Source organism: Coccinella septempunctata, chromosome 3 (assembly GCF_907165205.1).
Source record: "Coccinella septempunctata chromosome 3, icCocSept1.1, whole genome shotgun sequence".
Classification (NCBI taxonomy): domain Eukaryota; kingdom Metazoa; phylum Arthropoda; class Insecta; order Coleoptera; family Coccinellidae; genus Coccinella; species Coccinella septempunctata.
Window position 1 is genome coordinate 38007112 of NC_058191.1, and position 26191 is coordinate 38033302.

The 26191-nt window shown below is 36.7% G+C and overlaps 1 protein-coding gene across 4 annotated transcripts in view; it reads right to left on the reverse strand.

The window, feature by feature from the left end:
• Positions 1-953: 953 nt before the first annotated feature.
• The window catches only part of LOC123310191 (paired box protein Pax-6-like), a 90397-nt gene continuing 65159 nt past the window's right edge, over positions 954-26191 (reverse strand). For all 4 annotated transcript variants that reach the window (XM_044893616.1, XM_044893612.1, XM_044893613.1 and 1 more), the window contains 4 exons: positions 4080-4247; positions 1653-1917; positions 1306-1556; positions 954-1065 (listed from right to left, as the gene is read on the reverse strand). In XM_044893616.1, the coding sequence (XP_044749551.1) occupies positions 980-1065; positions 1306-1556; positions 1653-1917; positions 4080-4247 (770 nt within the window). In that variant the 3' untranslated portion in view covers positions 954-979. The remainder of the gene's footprint in view (positions 1066-1305; positions 1557-1652; positions 1918-4079; positions 4248-26191) is intronic.

Here is a 26191-nt window from a genome sequence, read left to right on the forward strand (position 1 = left end):
GCACCAAAAAAACGATAATTTATCAGTCAATATAATTTTATTTACACACAATAAAAATAATATTCGAAGAAACTATAATAATTTACTAAAATTAATCATATACACATAAAAATATTCTTATAAAACACATGCACCTTCTTTTTCAGGAAAAGAATTATATTACAATATCAGATATGTAGATAAAACTATCTATAATATATTCGAGAATATTGTTACAGTTATTTGCAAATACAAAATTGATCACATATATATTAATTAATTAATTCAACATTAACTCTTTGGATTCAAAACGGGTATCTCGCTCCCTCAAAAAAAAATACATCAATGAAATCGAAACAATGAAAAATTCGAATTCTAGAAGAGTTTGGCACGCTCAGAGAGAAAATATGTAATTTTCTTGGGGAAATAAAGAGACAATAGCACGAAAACGTCTCTTTTTATAAAAAAAAAATCATATAATATATTCATGAGGCATATTATTGATGAATAACAATGTCATATTGGCTAGTTGCAGAAACGTCCATTAAATACAATGCCCCATTAAAATTTAAATCTGCCATTTTCGAAGGGCATAATGGAGGATTAAAATTTCAGAGGAGAATTAAATTTTAAGGGACTTTCTTGCAGCTGAGGAATAGAAAACATAAAAAAAATGGAGAATTTTGGTTTTGGAACCCAAAAAGAACTTTTGGCACAGAAACATTTCTTGAAGAACAAGATTACTTTTTGGGATCATGAACCAGCATATATAGATATTCCTCGTCTTATTTTCTGGCGATTAAAATCACCCTTCAGTAATCTACTACTACTTCTGTTTATCTCGGTTTCCACTAAAAGATTTCACTGATAATAAATAACGATAGAGATCCTTCATTGTTTCGGACACTAACAGTAGGATTGCAAAAATTTGTAAATTCATTTACATAAATACAAAACTTGTACATTTTTTTTTGGTTTTCCTGCATTACGACCACCAAGGTCACTGTATACGTGGCCAGTATTGGGAAGCCATATCCGTCTGTCCTGGTACAGCTATTGGTACTGAGACACCTGGCGAGATCAAACCTGTAACAGAATAGAGCTATTTCAACATTTTCAATGTGCGACAATTGTGTTTCCAATTAGGAAAGCTGCTCGGACTTTTCGCGCACTTTTCAGATTCACATGGTGGGCGGTCACCCATCCAGGTAATATACACGGTCAAGGCTTCTCGGAACCTATTTTGTTTTTACATTTAATTTACGCATGGTCAATCCAGCCTTCATGGTACAGCTTCTAGATCTATAACTGAAGCATTATATTTACCTGTTGATGATGTTCCGTTGGTGGAGTACTGATGACCGTTCATTTGGTAAGGCTGCGAAGGACTGCAAGGCGAAGGTCTTCCTCCGTAACCCAGACCGATGTCGTATCCGTGGGGCCTACCCATGCAGTAACTTCCCATGGCGCTCCCCACACCTGGGGATTCCCTCTGCTGAAGACATGATCCATGCGTGGGTCCCATGCTTCCCGAGCCAATTCCACCATGGGAGAAGTTAGGCATCGTCGGCATTGAACTGGGGGAAGAAATAATGGGAAATAAGTTTCAGTTAGTTATGATCTACAGCGTGAGTCAAAGTATCCTTTGAATATACAGTGAAAGACCAACTTACCTGTACGTATCTGCTATGGACATTGGTGGAGGTATCGAAGAATACATTGAGGTGTTGTTGAAGGTCTGAAGTCTGGTAGGGGATGGGGTAGGTCCAGGATGCTCTGGTATGGAAGAACCTCTTCTCTGATTCCTCAGCTTCTCCTCTCTGCGCCATTTCGCTCGTCTATTCGAAAACCAGACCTGTATCCTAGCTTCTGGAAGTCCAATTTTTGCGGCCAGTCTCTCACGTGCGAAAACATCCGGGTAGTGAGTTCTTTCGAATTCTGTAAAATTAATTTTTGATGAGGAGTTCTGTATGCAGAGAAGAACAAGATAAGTATAATATAGAAATGACGAAATTTTTCTTTAGCAGATGAGGGTACTTGAGTTGAGAACTCGACAGAGTCAACTCACATCCTGTTAAAGTTCCATCAACCAGTCAACCACAGAATTCTTTCAAGGTGCAATTTACATACACTGCGCAAACAAATTAACGCACATTATGGAAATCTCAAATGTATTCTACAACTGAAGGTGTTCTCAATGATAATTATTTTTATCAGAATTATGCATGCATATGTTATCCATTTTCAACGGTTTTCTTCAATACACATGTTTTTTCCCAGCAGGAATAGAAAAAGATGATATTAGATTTTGAATGTATTGGCTCCATTCTAAAATCAGTCGTTCTCGATCAATTCTAGTGATCAATAGTTCTTCATTCGTTTGATTTTCTACACTCGATCGCTATGCAACGCGAAACACGCAATTTGACTCAAGAGGAATGTGCCCAAGCGGTAGTTTTGCTGGAAGAAGGGTGAACATACACAAGAATTGCAGAAAGGTTTGGAGTTTCCCATACAAGTGTATCCAGAATGTTGCAGCGATTCAGGGAGACAGATATGAATATCCGAAGACCAGGACAGGGTAGACCACGGGTAACAACTGCCATTCAAGAACGTTACTTGAGAGTTTCTTCGTTGAGACAACGGTTTGCAACCGTTCGCCTCCTTCAAATTCAGCTTGAGCAAACTCATGAGGTGCAAATTAGCACTCAGACAATAAGAAATCGCCTCAGAGAATATGATTTAAGGCCTCGTGTCGCGGCAAGAGGCCCAGCTCTTACCCCAGCCCATCGAAGGGCGCGTTTGGATTTTGCGAGAGAGCATATCCATTGGGAAGAGGCCGATTGGGAAAGAGTTCTCTTCACAGATGAGTCTAAATTCAGCCTCTACCATTGTGATCGACGTTCCCTTGTATACAGACGTCCACATGAAAGATATGCTCAGTGCAATTTCCTGAATACTACTGGTTTCGGGGGAGGATCGATTATGGTATGGGGTGGAATATCTTTGACTGCTCGCACAGACCTAGTGGTCGTTGATAATGGAGCTATGAATGCTGATAAGTATATAAGGAACATTTTTGAAGAGCATGTGGTGCCATTTGCCCCATACATTGGTGAAAATTTCATTTTTATGGACGATAATGCCAGACCCCATCGTGCGCGCATCGTTCAGGAGTACCTTGAAGAGGTTGAAGTCTCTCGAATGGAATGGCCATCAAGACATCCAGATCTCAATCCGATTGAGCAGGTTTGGGACAACCTCAATAGAAGGCTGAGAAGTTCAGAAAATCATCCAGCTACTCTTAATGACTTAGGAATCCAACTCGGAGAAATCTGGGAAGGATTAGATCAGAACATTTTAAGATCACTCATTTTGAGTATGAACCGTCGTTGCCGAGCTGTAATTACCGCAAGGGGTGGAAATACCGAGTATTAAATCACTTATCAGCATTTCAGCATTTTGAAAATTGTTCATTTCTCTTCTTTCACATAAGATTCGGTGAAATCCTGAATTTTTCTTCCACTTAATGTGTCTTGTTTCGTTCAAAACCTTCCCGAGAGAACAAAAAATAAGTTATATAGTCAATGTAACTCTACATTGACTTTCATTAAAATTGAGATTTTCAGAATGTGCGATTTTTTGCGCAGTGTATATACAGGCTGTGAATGTATATTATTTTTTCAAAATGAGTTAACCTATCAAACATTAATTTTGCAATGACGTAATATGAATGAGTTCCTTGCGGATTTTTTTGTGGTGGCTTCTCTAGGTACTCCAGCTGTTCATTCACACTATAGTGTGAATGAACATATATGCACAATGTGCATACCTACACTGTACTATTGGTGTATTTGTACTCTTCCGGTATGTTCTTTTTGTAATTCCCTTCTTCCTCTTTTATATTTGTTAAAGATGGCATATATGAATCAAACAGCGAAATTTCAGGTAAGCGATTGATTTTTTTCCACTTTCATTATCAGAATAAACGATGAACCAGATATGCATCAGGAAGATCGCCCAGAACTGAACCAACCACACATGTCGACGTTCTCGAAGCAGATCGAAATGCTTCGACGACCGTGAAAATGACAACTTACCTTTTTCTAGACTGTCGATCTGATCATTGGTGAAAGATGTCCGATTCCTTTGTAATTTTCTCTTGAGCCGCAGCCTTGCCTGGTCGTCGTCAGGACCTATGCTAGAGCCGGCGTTCGAGTTGTCTCCCGAATTTGTCTCGTCTGAGTGAAGACCGTCCAGGTCCGTCACTGAAAAAATCAACAATTCAATGTTTCAATGGTGAAGAATGTTTCGATGAATTGTTACCAATAAGAGCCTCAGCAATGGACGATAATTCATGAACTGTTATACAATAACAGATACAAACAAATTTACCGATACCAACAGCTCAAAAAAGCTCCTGATTTGGTCCCAAATTTTGAATGACCATATTCAGTACTTTCCAAAATATTTAAAGATGTTCTAAATATTCGCTGCAGTCACTTCATCAAGACAAATTTTGCTTAAAATCATTTGAAATAAGATGGAGAAATATTCTCACAGATTTCATTACGATAATGATGAACTGCTTGATAACTAATCTACTCGGTTTAAAAGATACGGGCTGTTGAAAAACCACAAAAAAAGTTATTTTCAGTTCCATCTCACGAATGGTTTTATCGAATGAAATGAATTTCGGAATATAATTTTCCATTTGTTTGATGAATCTTTTTCGAACACAAGATATCACCCACGTCAAAGAACCCAACTCTTGATACTAAATTGGACGCTATCCAATGAATATTTGAATGTTTTGTAAAATAAAAGTATTCTTCACTTTGGCTAAATACAACTCTGTTTCAAGGATCCTCAGATGCGTAGTGTCACAGATTTCACTAGTTCTTCAGCAGGTTAATTCGTTTTTCCACAGTGGCACAGGACATTATAAAAACTTTCCATGATATACAAGTGATAGTTGCAAAATGGCGAATGCACCGGTTATAATATTCAGCGCGATAATGTTGTTGCAGATCAAGGGTAAGATTCCTGAGATATCAGAAACGAGAGGATTTGAAATTCTTGATCTAGGTTCACTGAAAATGTGGTTATCTTTGAACCAAATCATTTCTCTACTTGAAGATCCCTAATAATGGATCTAAAAGCATGTTGCTCCATTATTTTCTCCACAATACGGATTTTCTGTTGGACAGCTATTTTAAACTTTACTGCTTTCGAGATAGGAATGGAGATGGAAATGGGATATAAAAAAAAATATTTTTTGTTCATTTTCCATTGAAGGATTGGCCGAGTGATTCGGTTTAAATTTTTTCACATCGTGAAGGGTTTGAGGTCAAAAAATTAAACCAGAGTTACGCAATAAATTAAAAGAAAGAAAGGTCCACCGAAATTGTGAAAATCGAAAAATTGGAGTATCGAGCCATCAAGTGTCTGTATTTGAAAGGGTTAAGAGGTAAGCAGATTTACGAAGATATGCAATACCCTTGGTGATCAATGTCCTTCGTATGCGACCGTGAAAAATTGGACTGCAAGCTTCAAAAGAGGTAAATTGAAGATAATGACCGATCGGGAAGGCCAGTTTCTGTGTCAGTCCCCGAAAATATCGATGCAGTTCATGACATGATTTTATCAGACCGTCGAATTGGGCTAAAACGGATATCTGAAGCACTGAATATTTCATACGAACACGTTCATCATACAGTTCACGACAATTTGGACATGAGAAAAATTGCTGCAAAATGGGTCCCCAAATGTTTGAATGTTGACCAAAAGCGTGCAAAGGTAGAAGCATCGCGTTCGATCTGTGATAGTAGACGAAGTGACGATGACGAAGTAGACTTCTTAAACCGAATTGCTACTATGGATGAAACTTGGTTACATTTCTACGATCCAGAAACAAAGCAACAATCGATGGAATGGCGACACTCTGGTTCTCCAAGACCTAAGAAGTTTCGTGTCCAAAAATCTGCTGGAAAAGTTCTTGCTTCAGTTTTTTGGGATTGCCATGGAGTAATCATGATTGATTTTTTGGATAAGGGTAGAACAATAACCGGAGATTACTATTCGACATTACTGACCACTCTAAGGAAAAAAATTGAAGAGAAAACACGGGGAAAGCTATCCAAAGGTGATTTTGTTTGAAGGACAACGCCCCTTCACACAAATCTCATGTTGCCATGCAAAAAATTCGTAATTTAGGGTTTGAATTACTAGAACACCCCCCTTATTCACCAGATTTGGCCCCATCCGACTATCATCTCTTTCCTCAACTGAAAAAAAGTTTAAAAAGTCGTAATTTTTCTTCCAACGAGGAGATAATAAAATCTGTGGACGTATGGTTTGCAGAGCAAGAAGAAACATTTTTTTTGAATGGTCTAGAGACGTTGCAGGTTCACTGTAATAAATGTATCCAATTAAGAGGAGAATATGTTGAGTAATAAAATATTTTGACATTGAAATTTCGTTTGGTTCTATAGTAGGCTAAGAATTTTTCAATATATCCTCGTATATAATTATAAATCGTAGTAAACCTCAACCCTAGGTCATTGGGTTTTCGAAATTTTTGTGTTAGTAACTTGATAGATCAGGACAAGACCTTTCTTTCTGTGAGATACTGGGTGATTCCCATTCAAGTGTCGCTATATGTACTGCCCGTTAGACACGTTCCTCTACACCTCGTCCCAACTTCTTAACGCCTTTCAAACGAGATGAAATCGCCACCCCACACCCCACGGCCTTCTTGCGTAATGGAAAAACGATTTGCAAAGTAGAGGGTGCAGAGCCAGCGTCTCTCACGCAACCAAGAAGACCATTAAGCGGAGGAAAGAGATATCCGGGCGAAATTTCAACTTTCATCGAAACTTTGCTTCTCGGCAACGCGTACCACATTATAAAATGCTCATAACATCGTGATATGCGTGTCCCCAGTCGTCGGGGGTGGCGAGATACGAGCGTCGGAGGACGTTGCGACGGCGGTGACTTCGCCTGGGTCCTTATCGCGAGTTTCTAGTTGGCTGGTTTCGCCGTAACGCAGATCGGTGTGTCTTATCTTACCGCCCACCGGGGATGCAGGCTCCCCCAGGTCCCACGGCGGAGCGGGGACCCTCCTGGCCAGGGGCAGGGGCGGCGTAAGGCCGATTTTGAGTATAACCAAATTTATGAACTCAAATCTGTCATCCATCTCATTCGTTGGAGGTGTTAGATAAAAGAAAAGAAATCTTCATGTCTGCTCCAAATTTTCTTCATTAAAAACGTGACATACCTTACCTATGTCAGAAGTTTTTTGAATTTCTTTCTCGTTCTTTCAATTTTCTACTGAATAACCACTGTTATACCTATGGGAGATGATTCCCCAACATAAGGGTCCTGTAGCGTTCCCCGAAAAACTGAAGAACTGAAGAATCTACACTTGGAAGACTGGACCTGGTCGAAAGACTCTCCCAGTCAAAAGCAAGATTTGGCTATTATTAATTTACTACTGAAGGCATTTCTGACGACGAGGGTGATCCTCCACCAAGATCAGCAGGTTTTTGACGCAGAGATGATATTCCTCCCAGTGCAATTGAAGGACAAGTTATGTACCTATGATTATTTATTTTTTTCTTCAGTCATCATCAATTCTTCGAATAAGTTTTGATGAATGCTTTATTATTCACCTTTTTTTTCTCGTTTTCTGCTCTGTTTCTTTGTTTCAGATATTATTTCGAAATGGGAAGAGGATAAAGAAATTTTTATATCGATGGAAAAGAAGCCCTTCAGTATTAAAAGCTTATTCTGTAAACAAATTCGACATCACTATACTACTCACGGGGAGACAGGGTTTTTTTACTGAGGTTTTTCCCTAATCTCTTGTATCATACTCCAAATTGTATGGTACCCCGTCACACTAACCTTTGCTAAAACTCATACATATGCTATATTGTTTGATAACTAAAATTGCATTGCTGACATTCAAAAGAATATATATATATATATACCTATGTTTCGACCCTCACAAAAATAGGGTCATCTTGAGGAATATGTTGAAAATTTTTAAATCGAAATTATTCGCAGGAAAGGACAAATATAAATATGTCATAATTACTTATTTATAAACTGCTCGTCAAAAGACATTTCATATTTTCTGTATCATCTCAATATCTCTCTTCAATTACATGAACTCATAACGATTATGGAAACGTCTTTTGGTTTATCGTGAAGATAGTTTTTATCAAGTTTAATAATTTTTTTGCTTATGTGTGTCAGAAATGCACATTGTAATGATTTTAAGTGATCCCATCTTTTTGAAAATTTTCAAGTTCAAATTTCGAGTCGATTATCTTTCAGGAAAATTATCGTAGATCTAAATGTGATACATATTCTGAAAGAGCAACTCTTCTAGTGATAAATCTGAAAATTTCATGCATTTCGACACAACCGTTCGGTTTTGAGGAAGTTTTAACTGAACCCACTTTTTTGGGAACTTTTCGAAGGTCATTTTTAGAGTAACTTTTCTTCCAGGAAAATTATCGTAGATCTGAACGTGATACATATTCTGAAAGGGCAACTCTTTTAGTAATAAATCTGAGAGCTCCATCCAGTTCGGCACAACCGTTCGGTCTTGAGGAAGTTTTAACTGAACCCAACTTTTTGGGAATTTTTCGAAGGTCATATTTCGAGTCGATTATCTTCCAGGAAAATTATCGCAGATCTAAATGTGATACATATTCTGAAAGATCAACTCTTCTTGTAAAAAATCTGAAAGTTTCATCCATCTCGGCACAACCTTCGGTCTTGAGGAAGTTTTAACTGAACCCAACTTTTTAGGAATTTTTCGAAGGTCATCTTTAGAGTAACTTATCTTCCAGGAAAATTATCGTAGATCTGAACGTGATACATATTCTGGAAGGGCAAATCTTTTAGTAATAAATCTGAGAGCTTCATCCATTTCGGCATAACCGTTCGTTCTTGGGGAAGTTTTAACTGAACCCAACTTTTTGAGAATTTTTCGAAGGTCATATTTCGAGTCGATTATCTTCCAGGAAAATTCTCGCAGATCTAAATGTGATACATATTCTGAAAGAGCAACTCCTCTAGTCATAAATCTGAGAATTTCATCTATCTCGACACAACCGTTCGGTCTTGACGAAGTTTCAACTGACCCCACCTTTTTGGGAATTTTTCGGAGGTCATTTTTAGAGTAATTTATCTTCCAGGAAAATTGCCGTAGATGGAAATGTGATACATAATCTGAAAGAGCCACTCTTCTAGTAATAAATCTGAGAATTTCATCCATTTCGGCACATTCGTTCGGTCTTGAGGAAGTTTTAACTGAACCCAACTTTTTGGGAATTTTTCGAGGTCATCTTTAGAGTACCTAATTTATCTTCCAGGAAAATTGCCGTAGATGGAAATGTGATACATATTCTGAAAGAGCAACTCTTCTGAATCTGAGAATTTCATCCCTCTCGGCACAACCGTTCGTTCTTGAAGAAGTTTTGGTATCTTCCAGGAAAATTCTTCTTAGAAGTATTCCAATTCTTCAATGACAACTTGGCAACCCCACGCTTATCTCTCAGAACGAAACACGTTCGGTAAACATCTATTTATCGAGTAATTATAGAACACGGTGGAAATCTCGATAGGTTCGAGTCAGCCCCGATGAACAAGCTGCAGCAGGCTTGTTTGCTCCGGTTAGGTAGAAGTGAACATCGGGGGTTGGTTGCCAGACCTAAGGGTTGGATACGAACGACGAGGGGGACCGGATAACGGGGCAGGTCAGGAGGAGTATCCTTCACACCTTCAATTTGTTTAATTCGTCGTTTGGATCGAGTCCCTAATCCCAATTTGATTGTACTCATGTACTCGTATCAAAAAACGCTGAGAATTTAACTGGAGTTTATTATTTCGAGAATCTTGGGATTATTTTTTGGCCTGAGAGACTCACAAAGTTCTGCATGCTCAATTATGGATTATGATTGCAAAATTGATAAATTTTGACCAAACAAAAAGATATATACAGGATGAGTATATTCATTAGATACCGTCCAACTTAGTTTCAAGACGTGGGTGATATCTTGTGTTCGAAAAAGATTAATCAAATATATGAAAAACTATATTCCGAAATTCATTTAATTCGATAAAACCATTTGTGAGATAGAACTGATAATAACATTCTTTTATGATTTTTCAACAGCCTGTAACTTTTAAACCTAGCCGATTTGGAAAAAATGGTAAAGGAAAAAAGTGTTTCTTTTGACCTCAAGAATCTACTGTTGATTTTTGTAGGAGTCAAAAACAAGTACGAATAGATTCAGACCGTTTTGAAAAAAACGGCTTTGACTGTTATTAACGTCCCTTAGTGGCACACGTGGCACTCAATTTTGTTGGTTTCAAAGAGATTAGACATCAGCCCATAAAATTCAATACATATCGCTTTGAATTCAATACAAAAACATTGTTTCTTATTCTTATTGCGTGTAGCATTATGAAGATTATGCGTGTGAAATGAACAGCATTTGCTGGATGTTTAAGTTTATGCTTCAGTTGGAAAAAAAGTGCAGTTTAAATGCATCGAATGCTTATGGGATTTCATGGTAAAAATGCTCCAACTGATGAATTAGACAGGGCATGCTTTCGGCAATTAAAGAATAGTAATTTTAGCGTTGAAGACAAGCCTCTCTCTGCACAGTCAAAAAATTTGAAGAAGAGGAATTGGATATAGATGAAGATCCGTGTCAAACCAAATGGGCAGAATTATATGGGCTGATTCAACAATCATGGCAATTGTCCCATGAACATTGAGACGTTGAATGGCATACCGCAAAAATTTTAACAACTCAGCCGTTGTGATCTGAAAATTTCAAAATCACATACCTGGATTTGAGAAAGATGGGGCGGAGCAAAAGACGAACCACCTCCAAATCAAATTCAAACCCACAAAACACCACCACGATCGTATTCCACATCCCAGTACCCACGTACCCGCACCAAACGATCGATATTCCGCATAGCAAAAAAAAATAGCGATTTTACGATTCAGATTCAACCGAAACAATAATAACCCGATACTGGCGTTTTAAATTTCCACAATAAATCCCAATAATGCCGGCGTAAAGTCCATATAAACGGCCATAAAGGGCACGTGGGTTGGAGCCGAGTCGTTAAGTCAACTGGCTCAATTAAAAGTAAACAATGCCGTACCTACTTCAAACAACAATAGTAATAGAATACCAGACATCGGCTATAGGGTTACAAGACTCGGAATGTGCTAAACCGTCGTTCATTGGGGTTGAACAGGTCTGTAACGCTGGAATGGTTAGTGAATCGATGACATGTCTGCTGTTACGATGTTATTCTGTTTTTCGTATCTGTATTTCTTCTTCCAAAACAACGGTTTTTCCAGAAAAATGCTCACATTTTTCGAAAATTCCTTGATTAGGTTAGCTCACAATTCTTATTATACGAATGATTCTGAAAAAAACTCTGTGATATGTACAACTCTCTTTAGTCTGGGTTCCAGGTTATTCTGGAATCAAAGGAAGCCAACACACTTGGGAGAAAGGGAGCAAAAACGCCTCTTACTGGCCCAGAGCCTTTCTGTGGTAGGTATAGGAAAATGCATCTGTAAGAAAGAGTTGAGGAATCTTCCAGGAATGGACCATTAATACATTTATTACAGCGAACCTCAAGGCTCTTAAACAAAATGTTTCTTCTTGCTCTGCAAACCAGACCTCTACAGCTTTTATTACCTCCTCGTTGGAAGAAAATTTACGACCTTTTAAACTTTATTTCAGTTGAGGAAAAAGATGCTAGTCGGATGGAGCCAAATCTGATGAATAAGGGGGATGTTCTAGTAATTCAAACCTTAAATCACGAATTTTTCGCATGGCAACATGATATTTGTGTGCAGGGGGTTGTCCTGCAAAAACAAAAACACCTTTGGATAGCTTTCCGCGTCTTTTCTCTATAATTTTTTCCAGTAGAGTGGTCAGTAATGTGGAAGAGTAACCTTCGGTTATTGTTCTACCCTTATCCAAAACATCAATCATGATTACTCCATGGCAATCCCAAAAAACTGAAGCAAGAACTTTTCTAGCAGATTTTTGGACACGAAACTTAGGTCTTGGAGAACCAGAGTATCGCCATTACATCGATTGTTGCTTTGTTTCTGGATCGTAGAAATGTACCCAAGTCTCATCCATAGAAACAATTCGGTTTAAGAAGTCTACATCGTTTTCAAATCGAGTACAGATCGAACGCGATGCTTCTACCCTTTTGGTCAACATTCAAACATTTGGTGCTCCATTTTGCAGCAATTTTTCTCATGTCCAAATTGACGTGAACTGTATGATGAACGCGTTTGCATGGAATATGCTTCAGATATCCGTTTTAGCCGGTTCGACGGTCTGATAAAATCATGTCATGAACTGCATCGATATTTTCTGGGATTGACACAGAAACTGGCCTTCCCGATCGGTCATCATCTTCAATGGAAAATTTACCTCTTTTGAAGCTTGCAGTCCAAGTTTTCCTGGTCGCATACGAAGGACATTGATCACCAAGGGTATTAAGCATATCTTCGTAAATCTGCTTACTTCTTAACCCTTTTAAATAAAGGTACTTGATGATGGCTCGATACTCTTCTTTCTTTGAATTTATTGCCTAACTCTGGTTTACTTTTTTGACATCAAACTTCACACTGCCACTTCTAATTAGTTATTGTTCGTTGCTATCTTAACGCAATATTTTTTTTATGCATGGAACTGGTCTAGGCTAACTAGATATCAATATATCCTCGTATATCAACTTACTAAGGGGAAAAGTTCTCTCTGGGGGAAACAGATTTGTTTTTTCTGTAAAACCTTTCGTTTTGAGGTTATATATTAAGTTAATTCATCTTCTGTTCTTCGTAACCAATTTGAAATGTACAAAAACTTCACCGTACTATAAGGAGGAGATACACATGTCCTTAAACTTCGACTTAAAGTTCATTTCATCGTGGAAAATAGAGAAAACTGACATCTTCACAAGAAAGTCGTAGGTAATCGAAGGTTTGCTCAAAGGATGCAAATTATGACAACTTCACTAAACCTTCCCCATTGTGACAAGATAGATTGAGATATTTTCAGCAGATTGAAATATATTTCTTATGAAAACTTCCTCGATGTAAATAAACAAAAGTGCATTACCTTTTTATTTACAAAAATTGACATCATGAGGCGTATAGCTCGTTTGGGTATTCCCAATACAATTTTTATCAGGTAAACGACATTTAGGTATACCTCATTCACTTTTATTTTAGCAGTCGGTTGGCCATGGAAATTTGACACATTTCACTCTGTATAGTACGAAAATGTTGGGTTACGAAGCTTGTCAAAACATTTTGGGGTTTTAAATCAACGCTATGTTGCCCGTTCTACGTAGAAGTTTCTGTTATTACGTATTTCATCACAATGTCGAATCTCTTCGGAAAATATATGACGAACATTATTGAAGTTTATACAAACTGATTGAAGTCATACCAAATCCAGTTATTTGCATGGAAAATACAAGAGATCAGTATAATATCATAATATGGATCAGCTTGAGGAGAGTTGATGTTAGTTATCTTCTTTGGCTAAAGTTTGAATACGTTACATCAGTTGTTGATTTCAAAAATCTTAACCCGAAGATGAAATGCATATGATGAAGTGGTTGGGAATGGGTATCCCCCGAAGGAAATAACAGATAATTACAAGAATTCTTCAACAAAAATCATCTTGCATCAATATAAGTAAAAGGAATTAAAGGAAGTTTCAATCAAGATGAACTTCACCTTTGAACAAAAATTTCACATGAATAAACAATTAACAGGACAACTGGCTGTTCATCTTAATGCATTGATATAATAATAATAATCAGGTATTTATTGGTACCTCAAGACATTTACAATGTATAGGACAAGTCAAATAATAAAATAGAAAAATCAATTTTCGGGAACTTATTCTACGATGACATTAATCGAAAATCCTGTGGTAAACTTTTCGCATTAATTCACTCAAACATAAAATTCTCAAATGCCACCACTTTTTTGGGTCCCCCAATAGCAGGAAATTCTTTGTTATCTTTTTCATTCACAATCTTTCTGATTGTGGAAATATTCAGCTGAAATATAAGTCGTTTAGGTTCAGATGAAACATTATATGAATTCTCATACATTGAATATGTTCGCTACCGTCTGACGTATTATGGATTTTAGAATATCAGGGTATAACTATTTGAATGAGCGAACCTGAATTATAAACAGCACTTCCTGAAACCCTGTTTCTTTTTCAATCACTTTCGGCATTTTCGTAATGGAAATTGATATTAGTTGTGGCAACGGCGTTATGACATTAACGACAATTCATGAGGGCCAACCTTACTCCGTTCTAGTTACAAAAACTTGAGAAAATTATTTCATGGCCAACCGAATGCTGAAATAAATGTGAATGCAGTATACCTATTTATAATATCATACAAGCGATTGCTGAACATCGCGTTAAGTGTTTCAAATTTGCGTTCTCACGAAATAAAAAAGCCGGTCCCCGATCTGTCCTAGTACGGGCCAAATGAACAAACACAAACGTACGTGCTTGACTCCACCTAACCCCAACGAATATTCCGCAGATCTTTATTAGGGCGAGTTTGACGGCGACAATGCTAATTTGACGCACTGAAAAATAGAAAGGGCGCAGCGAATGTATAATAAAGCACAACGACTGCCATATTTCATAACCGCTACTTCACTACTCCATTGTGGGGTAAGTTACAGTTTCGCCGGGGTTGAATTTCAGTACCGCCCCGCGTGTCACTTCAGAAGTGCCGGGGCATTTGATATATCAATATTGCTATTATTGCGGCGGTCCTTAGTAAATGGCGAATAACGAACGACTACAGGGGGTTGTAATGACCAGATCAATTTCAATTTCACCTATACGAGGGTATGGGTAGGGGAGGTACTGGAGTTGCCCGCTTTGTGCTTCGGGGATTTTTTCACTTCGATGGATGATCGATGAGTCCGAGAACAGTACCGGGTGGTGGGTCGATTGTTTTTGATTATTTTAACGGAAGTAATTCGTTGAGAGTACATTTACCTACACGTGTAATGTATGCTGTAACGAAGTTGAGGAAATACGTAGGGTGGATGTGAAAACTGCGAGCTCTCTCTGAAAAGAGGTGTGTCAGAAGCTAAAAATCAGATCGGTCACCCATCCATGTATCGAATTAACACATCACCGCTCGGTGACAGAAAAAATTAGTATTCCAAATATTTTCGCAAATACCAATCAGACCAAGTTGAAAACTAGTATTCGGATAAAAAATGACGATTCGAAAGTTCGTGCAAAGTTTGAGTGTTATCGAGTGAATAGTTCATGAAACGCGGAATTTATTTTTGAGAATTTTCGAATGCCTGTATTTTATTTATTTTTGCTTACGTTTACTAAAGGCTCTTCCTTTGTGAAGAATTTTTTCGATACCAAAATGTAATAAAAATATGGGTGAATTTGTTACCACTTAATTAAGTGCCTCATTATTTTTCATCACATTTATGGGAAATTATGGGAACGAAAAACATTAATTATATAAATTCACGGTAACTGAATTAGAGCTGGAATTGACGAGTCAAGTGTAAATCATTAATCTATGTTGATTGGTTGGAATACGTTAGGTTCATCTGTGATTAAATGTAGAATGTAGGGTATACAGAGTGTCGTAACTAAAAGCCTACAATTACCTATCACTAAAAATGCAATGGCTGCTTCTGGAAATTATTTGAGAGCCAAATTTTTGATTTCTGGATTGACCAAATTTTTCAACTTTCGAGTTAGGCATCTGGCAGAAAATCATAGTAGATACATACTCTGAATGAGCAACCTTTCTAGTGATAAATCTCGACATTTCATCCACCCCTGCGGAACCGTTCGATATTGAGGAAGTTTCAACTGAACCCAAGTTTTTGGAAATTTTTCGAAGGTCATTTTTCGAGTCGATTATCTTCCAAGAAAATTATCGTATATCTGAGTGAGATGCATATTCTGAAAGAGCAACTCTTTTAGTAATAAATCTGAGAATTTCATCCATCTCGGCCTAACCGTTCGGTCTTGACGAAATCTCTAGTGAAATTTGCAATTTTTGAAAAATCCCATTCCCAAGATGAAAATCTGAAAGAAGGGAGATAAGCTTTCGAAATTGCTCGCAATAGATTCAGCGTGTTCGAAAACCTATATTTTTATACCAAAATTTCAAATATCTGGCCCTGTTTTGGAGAAAATATTTTTTTGTGTGTTTTCACTTGTCATTTCGGAGTTGACTTCGAAGAGCTCTCTGAAGTGCAATTCTCTATTGAATCATCAACTGTTTGGTTTCCTAGAATCTTCAAAACAACTTCTATGCACTCCATGTCCTAGGACAGTAATAGAACATTATTTTACAGATAGAGTAGAAAATAGGTCATTTTAGGGGGGTCTAACCCCTTGCTCATTTTTGACCCAAAAAATCGAGATTTTCGAAATCAATTTGATGTGCTAGGTTGAAAGCCTAGGCAACGCTGATTATAGAACCTGAAATCTTAATTGGATCAGAGGAATATGACAGGAGATATCGCAGATTGAAATTTGCGTTTTATGGTTTTTTCAACAGCCTGTATCTTTTAAACCGAGCCGATTCGGAAAAAATGCTAAAGAAAAAAAGTGTTTCTTTTGATCTCGAGAATCTACTGTTAAATTATTTGTACGAGTCAAAGGCTCACCCTGTATACTTCATAAGTTATGATTAATTAAAGAATGATAAATCAATAAATCACCCTGTATCTTGGTAATTAAGAATGTTAGATCTATGAAATATGGGTTGATTAGAAGCATCTCTGTTTGCATATGCGCATTTCGCAATGAATAACCATATACAGCAAAAAGCCATTATTTTTTCACCCCCTGAAGTTTATCGCAGTGAAGCTGGTGACTGATATCTTATATCAGTGCCTTGCTAAAAACCGTAAAATAACTCGAATCGTTTAGGCCAAAATTATCGCTCTATTTCAATGGGTGTTAACCCGAACCGCTTGAAAACCTTCAATTGTGGCGCTAATGAAAAAATTCAGTATCTAATTTCCATCGGTTGCGATAAAGGGCGCCCATTTAAAGGTTACACATTCGGAGGGGGTTTGCCGTTACGTCAAAACCGTAAACGACATGATGCTGCCGACAATGGGGACCCGCCAACTACGTCGGATAAGTACATTTTTTAATATCCGCGTCAATGCACAATAATATATTCGAAAATCCCCCATTAAACGGGCACCTTTTTCAATTATATTCACAATCTAGCATCTCTCGCTTCAGCGCACAAACCGAAAACAGTTTTTCTGCAGACTTGGGGATGGACATGTGCTCGCGTTTTGTGTTCAGCAGCCCCGTTACAAGCGACCCGTTATAATGGATGTTAATATTTTCGTCAATGAAGGACTGTTTTGACCTACCATTTCCGAGGACCGGTGGATGTTTCCCATTGTGCCCGGTAGGAAAGGAATTTGTCAAGAAAGAGATTTTGGGCGCATAATAGTGGACGTTGCCCACCGTATCGTCACAGTTCCTCAAGAACAAGCTATTATTATGCCTTCACTCACAGCTCACAGCTAAACCCTCCTATTGACAATTTTTTTCAATAAAAATTACCAATCTTTTCAGATTACCATAATATAAGCCATGAGATATTGATGCATGCACAGAAAATGAATGATTTTTGAGTAAGGATCTATCCTTACTCAAAAACATTGGCGTTTGTCGTCAAATAAATCGACCCCTGAAGAAAATAAGGGTTTTGATTTGATCCCGCACAAAAAATTCGCAAATTACCAGCTTTTAAGAAGATTATGGTTGCCATTCATTATTTTGAAAGAGAGTGTGAAAGATTAGGAATAGAGAAGAAGAAAAATTGAGATTCTGAAAGTTTTACTAGAAAACTTGTGTTTGGACTTTTACAGTGCTATGATTGGGACGATTGGAGATTCAAATTTTGCACCACCTATGCTAACAAGAGATGGGCCAGCAGTAAATATGCTTTATCATTCAGATATAAAGCAGGATCTTTGTTGGAATATGAACTAAGGAAAGAAAAATTGATTCTTGAATCAAGAATAACGACAGACCAAGGAACTTTGATTTATATCATTTCAGCTGATTGACCATCAGATTATAATCGCTGACAGAATAGACAAAGCAAAACTTCTAGTTAGAAGACTTAATGAATAAGAAGGATTCTGGTTGAAAGAAAAAAACAAAATTGGACATAACACAACAGTTGAAGGAGAAATGAATTAAAGTTAATAATTCAGTGAGCAGAACTAAATATCAGTGAATAAAAAACGAATAATTACACCACTGATTAAGGTCCAATTGATATTAGATAATAAACTAGAATTTCTTGGAATATGTGACTCAAGATGTGATGAATCTTTGATTAATTCGAAATTTTTGAAATTGAAACACAATGGAGGAAATATTACGAACCTGAATAATTTAATTACAATCAATGGTATAAAAAAACAAATGGTTCGACTACCAATAAAAATTCTTGAGATTGCAAAAATGTCGATGTTCACATAATAAATGAAAAAAAATTTCAATAAGAATTTCTGATCGGATTTGATATGATAAATAAGTTTAAATTCTTTCAAGATGAAGAAGAAGTAGGTAGGTGTTTTGAATGTTAGTGTTCAGTATAATTGAGAATGGAATATGCACTCTGCAAAAAACTGTTTATACAGGGTGAGTCTTTGACTCGTACAAATATTTCAACTGTAGATTTTTGAGGTCAAAAGAAAAACATTTTTCTATGCCAACTGTGCCAAATTACCTTCAGAATAACTAGCTAAATCTGTGACACTGAACATCTGTGGATCTTTTTGAAAGAGTTGCATTCAGTCACAGTACCCAATTTTTAGACTTTTACAGATATTTTTAATTTTGAAGATCAAATTACTCAAAAACGGCGCATTATACGAGAAAATATGAATGACACTTTTATTTTATAAAACGTTAAAATATTCATTAGAAAGCGTCCAAATTAGTTTCCAGAGTAGAGTTCTTTGAATTTTGGTATTTCATGGTAGGTAATGGTCATAATGAGAAAAGACGTGGATGATATCTTGCGTTCGAAAAAGATTCATTAAATAAATGAAAAACTACATTCCAAAATTCATTGCAGTCGATAAAACCGTTTGTGAGATAGAACTAAAAATACTTTTTTTATGGTTTCTCAATAGCCTGTATCTTTTAAACCAAACCGATTCGGAAAAAATGGTACAGAAAAAAAGTGTTTCTTTTGACCTCAAGAATCTACTGTTAAAATATTTGTACGAGTTAAAGACTTACCCTGTATTGCCTCGTCTGCCTGCTATCCTCGGCTACGCCTCGGCTATCATTTTGCAGGCTCGACTGTAATAGACAGTTTTTCCTTCATGGATCATAAATATCTCTTATTATAGTTTTTCTGATATTACTGTGAGCTGTGATCACTATTTTTGTTGGTAAAACCATCTATTTCTACGCCTTTTTTCAATTAAATTAAAATGTACATGATATTTAAGCCGGGAAACGGAATATTCAGATTTTATCGTGAAAAAATAAGTCCCTAATGAGGTTCAATTTGAATCGGCGAATCGTGGAAATACCGAAATCGATATGTATAAAGGAAGACCAAGAAGACACCTTCGAAAATAAATAACAGTGGGAAAATGATGAGTGCGAACGGGAACATGGGGTGGGGATGGAGGAAGAATTGCCAACAAATTGTCAGTTGCTCTGCGGAGGGACGCCAGGGGTCGGGGTGTACTCTCGCAGATTCTGCTCGGCACAACCAATGCAAATTATTAACACCCAAATGAATCCATTTCAATATCATGACAAAAGAAGGGCTGTTTGAACCGCCGTTGTGCAGTTCACAATGCCCTATGCGTGTTAAAGTTGTGGAACTCTGACCTGGTGCATTCGTCTAGTTCGTTCGGGTTCGAAAAAGGAGATGGAAATTTTGTTCTTGGTTCGGTGTTTCCAATGATGGATCCTTGGAATATCGGACGAGAGGGAAAATTTGACCATCCTGAAATTTTCATAGTTCACGGTTTTAGACCGGTTTTAGACTAGATGACAAACGTTTCCTTTTGGAATTGAATAACAAAGAAGAGATTTCATCGTAGAAATTCAACTGAATTCGTCAAATTCAGAGCAACATTCTGAAAACTTCGTAAACCTTTTTTTTGTAAGAATTATTGCTCATACGTCATTCAAATTATAATTCATAATAAGGCTGAAGAACCTTTGTTGATAACATTCTATCAATAAAGAACAATTATTACGTATTCATTTATCTTGCATTAACAATTCAATGCATCAGCTCACGTATGATATCATTTGAAAACAAAATAAGAAAAAAACAAACAATAATATAAATAAAGAGATAATTCTGCGCTTAGTAACAAAATAATACGAGGATGTATTAATATCTAGTTAGCCTAGACCACTTCCAGGCATAAAAATAATATTGCTTTACCATAGCAACGAACAATATCTCATTAGAAGTGTCAGTGTGAAGTTTGAGGTCAAAAATGTAAACCAGAGTTACGCAATAAATTAAAAGAAAGAAGATGTACAGCGATATTGTGAAAATCGAAAAATTGGACTATCGAGCCATCATGTACCAGTATTGAAAAGGGTTAAGAGGTAAGCAGAATTACGAAGATATGCTTAATACCCTTGGTGATCAATGTCCTTCGTATGCGACCTTGAAAAATTGGACTGCAAGTTTCAAGGGAGGTAAATTTTCCATTGAAGATGATGACCTATCGGAAAGGCCAGTTTCTGTGTCAGTCCCCGAAAATATCGATGCAGTCAATGACATGATTTTATCAGACTGTCGAATTCGGCTAAAACAGATATCTGAAGCACTGAATATTTCATACAAACGCGTTCATCATATAGTCCACGTCAATTTGGACAAGAGAAAAATTGCTGCAAAATGGATCCCCAAATGTTTGAATGTTGACCAAAAGCCTGCAAGGGTAGAAGCATCGCATTCGATCTGTGCTCGATTTGAAAACGATGTAGACTTCTTAAACCGAATTGATACTATGGATGAGACTTGGGTACACTTCTACGATCCAGAAACAAAGCAACAATCGATGGAATGGCGACACTCCGGTTCTCCAAGACTTAGGAAGTTTCGTGTCCAGAAATCTGCTGGAAAAGTTCTTGCTTCAGTTTTTTGGGATTGCCATGAAGTAATCATGATTGATTTTTTGGATAAGGGTAGAACAATAACTGGAGATTACTATTCGACATTACTGACCACTTCTCGGAAAAAAATTGAAGAGAAAAAACACGGAAAGCTATCCAAAAGTTTTTTGTTTTTGCAGGACAACGCCCCTGCACACAAATATCATGTTGCCATGCAAAAATTTCGTGATTTAGGTCTTGAATTATTTTGACATTGAAATTTTGATTGGTTCTATTGTAGGCTAAGAATTTTTCCATATATCCTTGTATGTGTAGTTTTATAGGTCTCAGATTGCTCATTTCAGATTTATTGATAATTCTGAAGGATTTCTACTGCGGAAGAAAAGTCAGTTCAAAATAGTCGGCCAAGGAAATTGATGGCTAGAGTACATGGCCGGCATATAAAATTGATGCATAGAAGAATGTATCAGATGTAGGTACTCAGAAAAAATTCTGTTTCATTCTGACAGCCCTAGAACCCCACCTCCAACGATCAAAACGAACCGATATGTTCACGATGGAGCGTACGTTCCTCTTTATTTTCGAGAATTAAAAATGGCCATCCAAGAAAATTGATGGAATGAGTGCATGAGGAAATAAATTTTTTTGGTAGGCCATTTCGAACTTTTCAAAAAACAAAAGGAACATGCTCTCCATCGTTGACAGAATAGTGGTGGTACATTTTGAGCCTTGGAGCTGGGGCTCTAGGGCTTTCATTAAGAAGGAGGATATTTTATTCATCCCTATGTTTTGACAGATGTTTCTTCTGTAGTAGAAATCCTTCAAATATTCTGAATAGAAAAAAAAGACGTTGTATGAAATGCAGGATTATAAATTGCCGTTTTTATGTCACCTCTATGCCAAACTCGTCGTTAAAAGGCCCACTTCCATCAAGAAGGTGTAATTATCCCTCTCCCGAAGACAATAATGAATAATAAAACCCTTTGTCGGTCCTTAACAAGCCGGTGCTAATAGATGCAAATTAACCGGGGGACATCAAGTCGCAAATTGAGGCCCTCGAGGAAGACCAACGTTTAACAGGTGCTCTCTGAAGGGAGGTAAACAACCGAATTACCCGCTACCGGAGCCGGCGGGCCCTTTCTATCGGCATTTCGGTAATCATCCCAACAATTGCTTTCCAATAAGTTAAGTAGGTATCCGGATTGCCGCCGAAGATTGTCCCGTTGTTCCGTTAAGAAGGAAATATATACCGGTGTACGAACATGGGATATTTTTCCGTTTAATTTCACGCTAGGATTACCGGGGATTAGGGCCGGGCCCTTTTTGTAAACGGGGATGTAAGGACTTCTTTGCGAGCTCCCAAATTACGGAACCTTTGCTTCCGAACGGGCTTAGCGGTGGTCCAGCTCATTCGAAAATTGGATGGGAAGACAATATGGAATACATATAACATATAATACTTTTTTCCGCATAGTTACACTTTTTGAAACTTGAAACTTTGGAGGCAAATAGTGTCATTGACTCAAACCTACACCAGCCAAAAAACCCTGCCAAAAGCGGAAAAATACTACAAGATAAGTGTATTATCTTCTGTAAGTTCTATTTAAATCTTCACCATCCACTTGTAACTTTTGAAGTAATTTGGACTAGAATTAATTACAAATTTATTACAACTGACTCATCCACTAAAATACCGATTTTGATCTTTCTAAGGATGTCCAACTCTCGATAAAAATATTCGTCAAATGATGAGGCATTTTTTCCGAGATAAAATTCGAATATTGACTGAGAGGTGGAAAAAGTAGTAACCAACGATGGTTGAACACATTCAAATGGCTTCTTTTTCTTACTTAAGATATTTCCTCTGTTCCTTACTTTATTCCAATCTTGTTAGTAGGTATTTCATTCACAGAAAGAAAGTATTTGCGATGAAAATGTGATTGGTCATCAATAGGTCCTTTCGTTTGCATAAAAACTGCACCACTTTCCTACACTCGATTTTAGTATTCGTTTGCTGATTGAATTTACACCAGTGTAGTTGAGGTGTAGTTTATCTACATCTCCTTTTGACTATGTGTAGATAAACTACACTTCCTCTACACTGGTGTGAATTAAATCGAGTGTAGAAAAGTGCTACACTTTTTAAGCAAACGAAAGGACCTAATGTATTGTTCATTAGAAGCCACTACTTTGTGTTGTACAGGATGGGTCTTTGACTCGTACATATATTTTAACAGTAGATTCTTGAGGTGAAAAGAAACCCTTTTTTCCTTTACCATTTTTTCCAAATCGGCTCGGTTTAAAAGATACAGACTGCTTAAAAGTTAAAAAAAAATGTAATATATTTAATTCTATCTCACAAACGGTTTTATCGAATGAAATGAGTTTTGCAATATAGTTTTCCATTCATTTGATGAATCTTTTTCGAACACAAGTTGTCACTCACGTCTTCTAGTTTTCTCATTATAACCATTTCGTGCCATAAAATTTCAAAAATTCAACTCTTGAAACTAAGTTGGACGCTATCCAATGAATATTTGAACGTTTGGTAAAATAAAAGTATTCTTCATATTTTCTCGTTTAATTCGCCGTTTTCTAGTAATTTGATGCTCAAATTGAAACGTATCTGTGAAATTTGAAAAATTGGGTATTTTGACTGAGTACAACTCTGTTTAAAAGATCCACCGATGTGTATAGTAAGAGATTTAGCTAGTTATTCTGAAGGTAATTTTGTTTTTTCAGGGGTGGCAAATCTCACTATGAAAACTTAAAATCTTTTTATCGAGGTAGAATCAAAAAAATTGGTAAGGAAAAAAGTGTTTCTTTTGACCTCAAAAATCTACTGTTAAAATATTGTACGAGTCAAAGACTCGTATATTTTGTATTGATGTAGCTTATTTTTTACAATAAAAATCGTTCCAAACTATCACAATCAAAATATTTCAGTAATTTAAGTAACAGCGTTGATTTTGAGATTCACACAATAAGCTTCCTCCCTCAAATAATTTAACCTATTTCTTTAGAAACTTTTGGACTGGCAAAAACTACTCAGAATTAACATCCTTGTTCATAAGGCAAGGCATAAACATAAAGTGAGTTGAGAAGAAATGAACTCATTCAAATAGACTGAAGTAAAATTGTTGCACCCATTTATTATGTTTGATGCATTTAAACATATCCAGACCTTGTCGCTTGCCTTCAAGGAAAAAAGCAGCAATCTGCAGCTTATTTTCACCTGTTCTCTGCATGTTAATGTGTTCAACAGAATGATTTGCAATGGCTCACGTTAGCAATGATTTTTTCATTTTACCCTATGAATATTTATAATGTGGAATATCTTCGTGGAATATTTGCTCAATAATTAAAAATAATATCTTATGATTGATGAGGCAGAGAGTATTCTTTATAATATCTTGACTCTGCAAGTCCTTTCATTCATTTAATTACCTAATGTAATGTAGACAATTTGAAAAATGGAGACTTACAAGAAAGATAAAGGTTCCAATGGAATCACTGAATAAAAATAGTAATAATGCAGAAAGTATAACGTGATTTGAATTGTGACTCAAATGATTGTCCATCTCAGTCCTCAGAAGACTCTGGTAAGTTGAACCATTCAAAATAAAACGAAGAGAATGTTCACTCACTACAGATAATAAACCATTCAGCTCCATCAAGAGCAGTAATAGCAATACCGATGAGAGCGCAAGATGACAGATGATAAATTTATCAAACTTGAAATCAGATCTTTCATTTTAAATTTTCAATCGAAAATGAGGAAGCGAAAGTGTCGCAAATTATATAAGGGTTCAAAACAAATCGTTGAATCAACAGAGCGCCGAGAATAGATCATTAGTAAATCTGTACGTGTAATCTGGTTATCCAGATTAGGTTAAAATTCCCCTCGAGGAATATGGTGGTAAAACAGCGTTAAAAGGTCCCCTAGGCGGTAGGGTGGCTAACAAGGCTTGACTAGCTGTTGATGATTCAGTGGTGTAGTGTTGCGTCAAGGGATGAATTAAATCTTGTCCTTTTTATGTGGAGTGTAAAATATAGAATTTTCACTCGACATTGAAGAAAAATGAATGTTTCTGGATGGTTAGGGTAAAAAGGAGTGGTTTGATTTAAGCTAAAATTACACCCCTGTAACAAATTCTTCTGTAAAATTATTTATACAGGGTCTGTTTCGAGTTACTGTGCATACTCTTATCAGAGAAAGAGTGGGAGTAGCTGATTACGGATTGACCATAAAAAATTAGTATCTGGCTTGAAAGTCGTCTGCTTATACAGGGTGAATCTTTGAATCGTACAAACAGTAGATTCTCGAGATCAAAGGAAACACTTTCCTATACCATTTTTTTCGATTCGGACCTGATAAAAAGATATAGCCATTTTAAGTTTTCATAATGAGCTCTGGAAAAACAAAATTAGCTAAGATAATATCTAGCTAAAAGAATATCCAGCTAAATCTGTGACACTGCACATCTCTGGATCTTTTGAAAAGAGAGGAGAGCATTCGGTAAATGTACCTGATTTTTCGAATTTCACAGATATTTGTTATTTTTGAATATCAAATTACTCGAAAACGGCGCATTAAACAAGGAAAATGAAGAATACCTTTATTTTACAAAAAACGTTCAAATATTCATTAGATAGCGTCCAAATTAGTTTCATGAGTGATTGAATGGTTGTATCAGGATCAAAAAACGGGAAAATTATACTATGTCAGTTCGCCAATTCGCTGAATTTTGAAGATTAGTTCATGAGTTGGGTTCTTTGAATTTTTGGTATTTTTATGGTACGTAATGGTCAGAATGAGAAAACTGAAACACATGGGTGATATCTTGTGTTCGTAAAATATTGATCGAATAAATGAAAAACTATATTCCAAAATTCATTTCCTTCGATGAAACCGTTTGGGGGATAGAACAAAAAATAACATTTTTTAGGGTATTTCGACAGCTGGT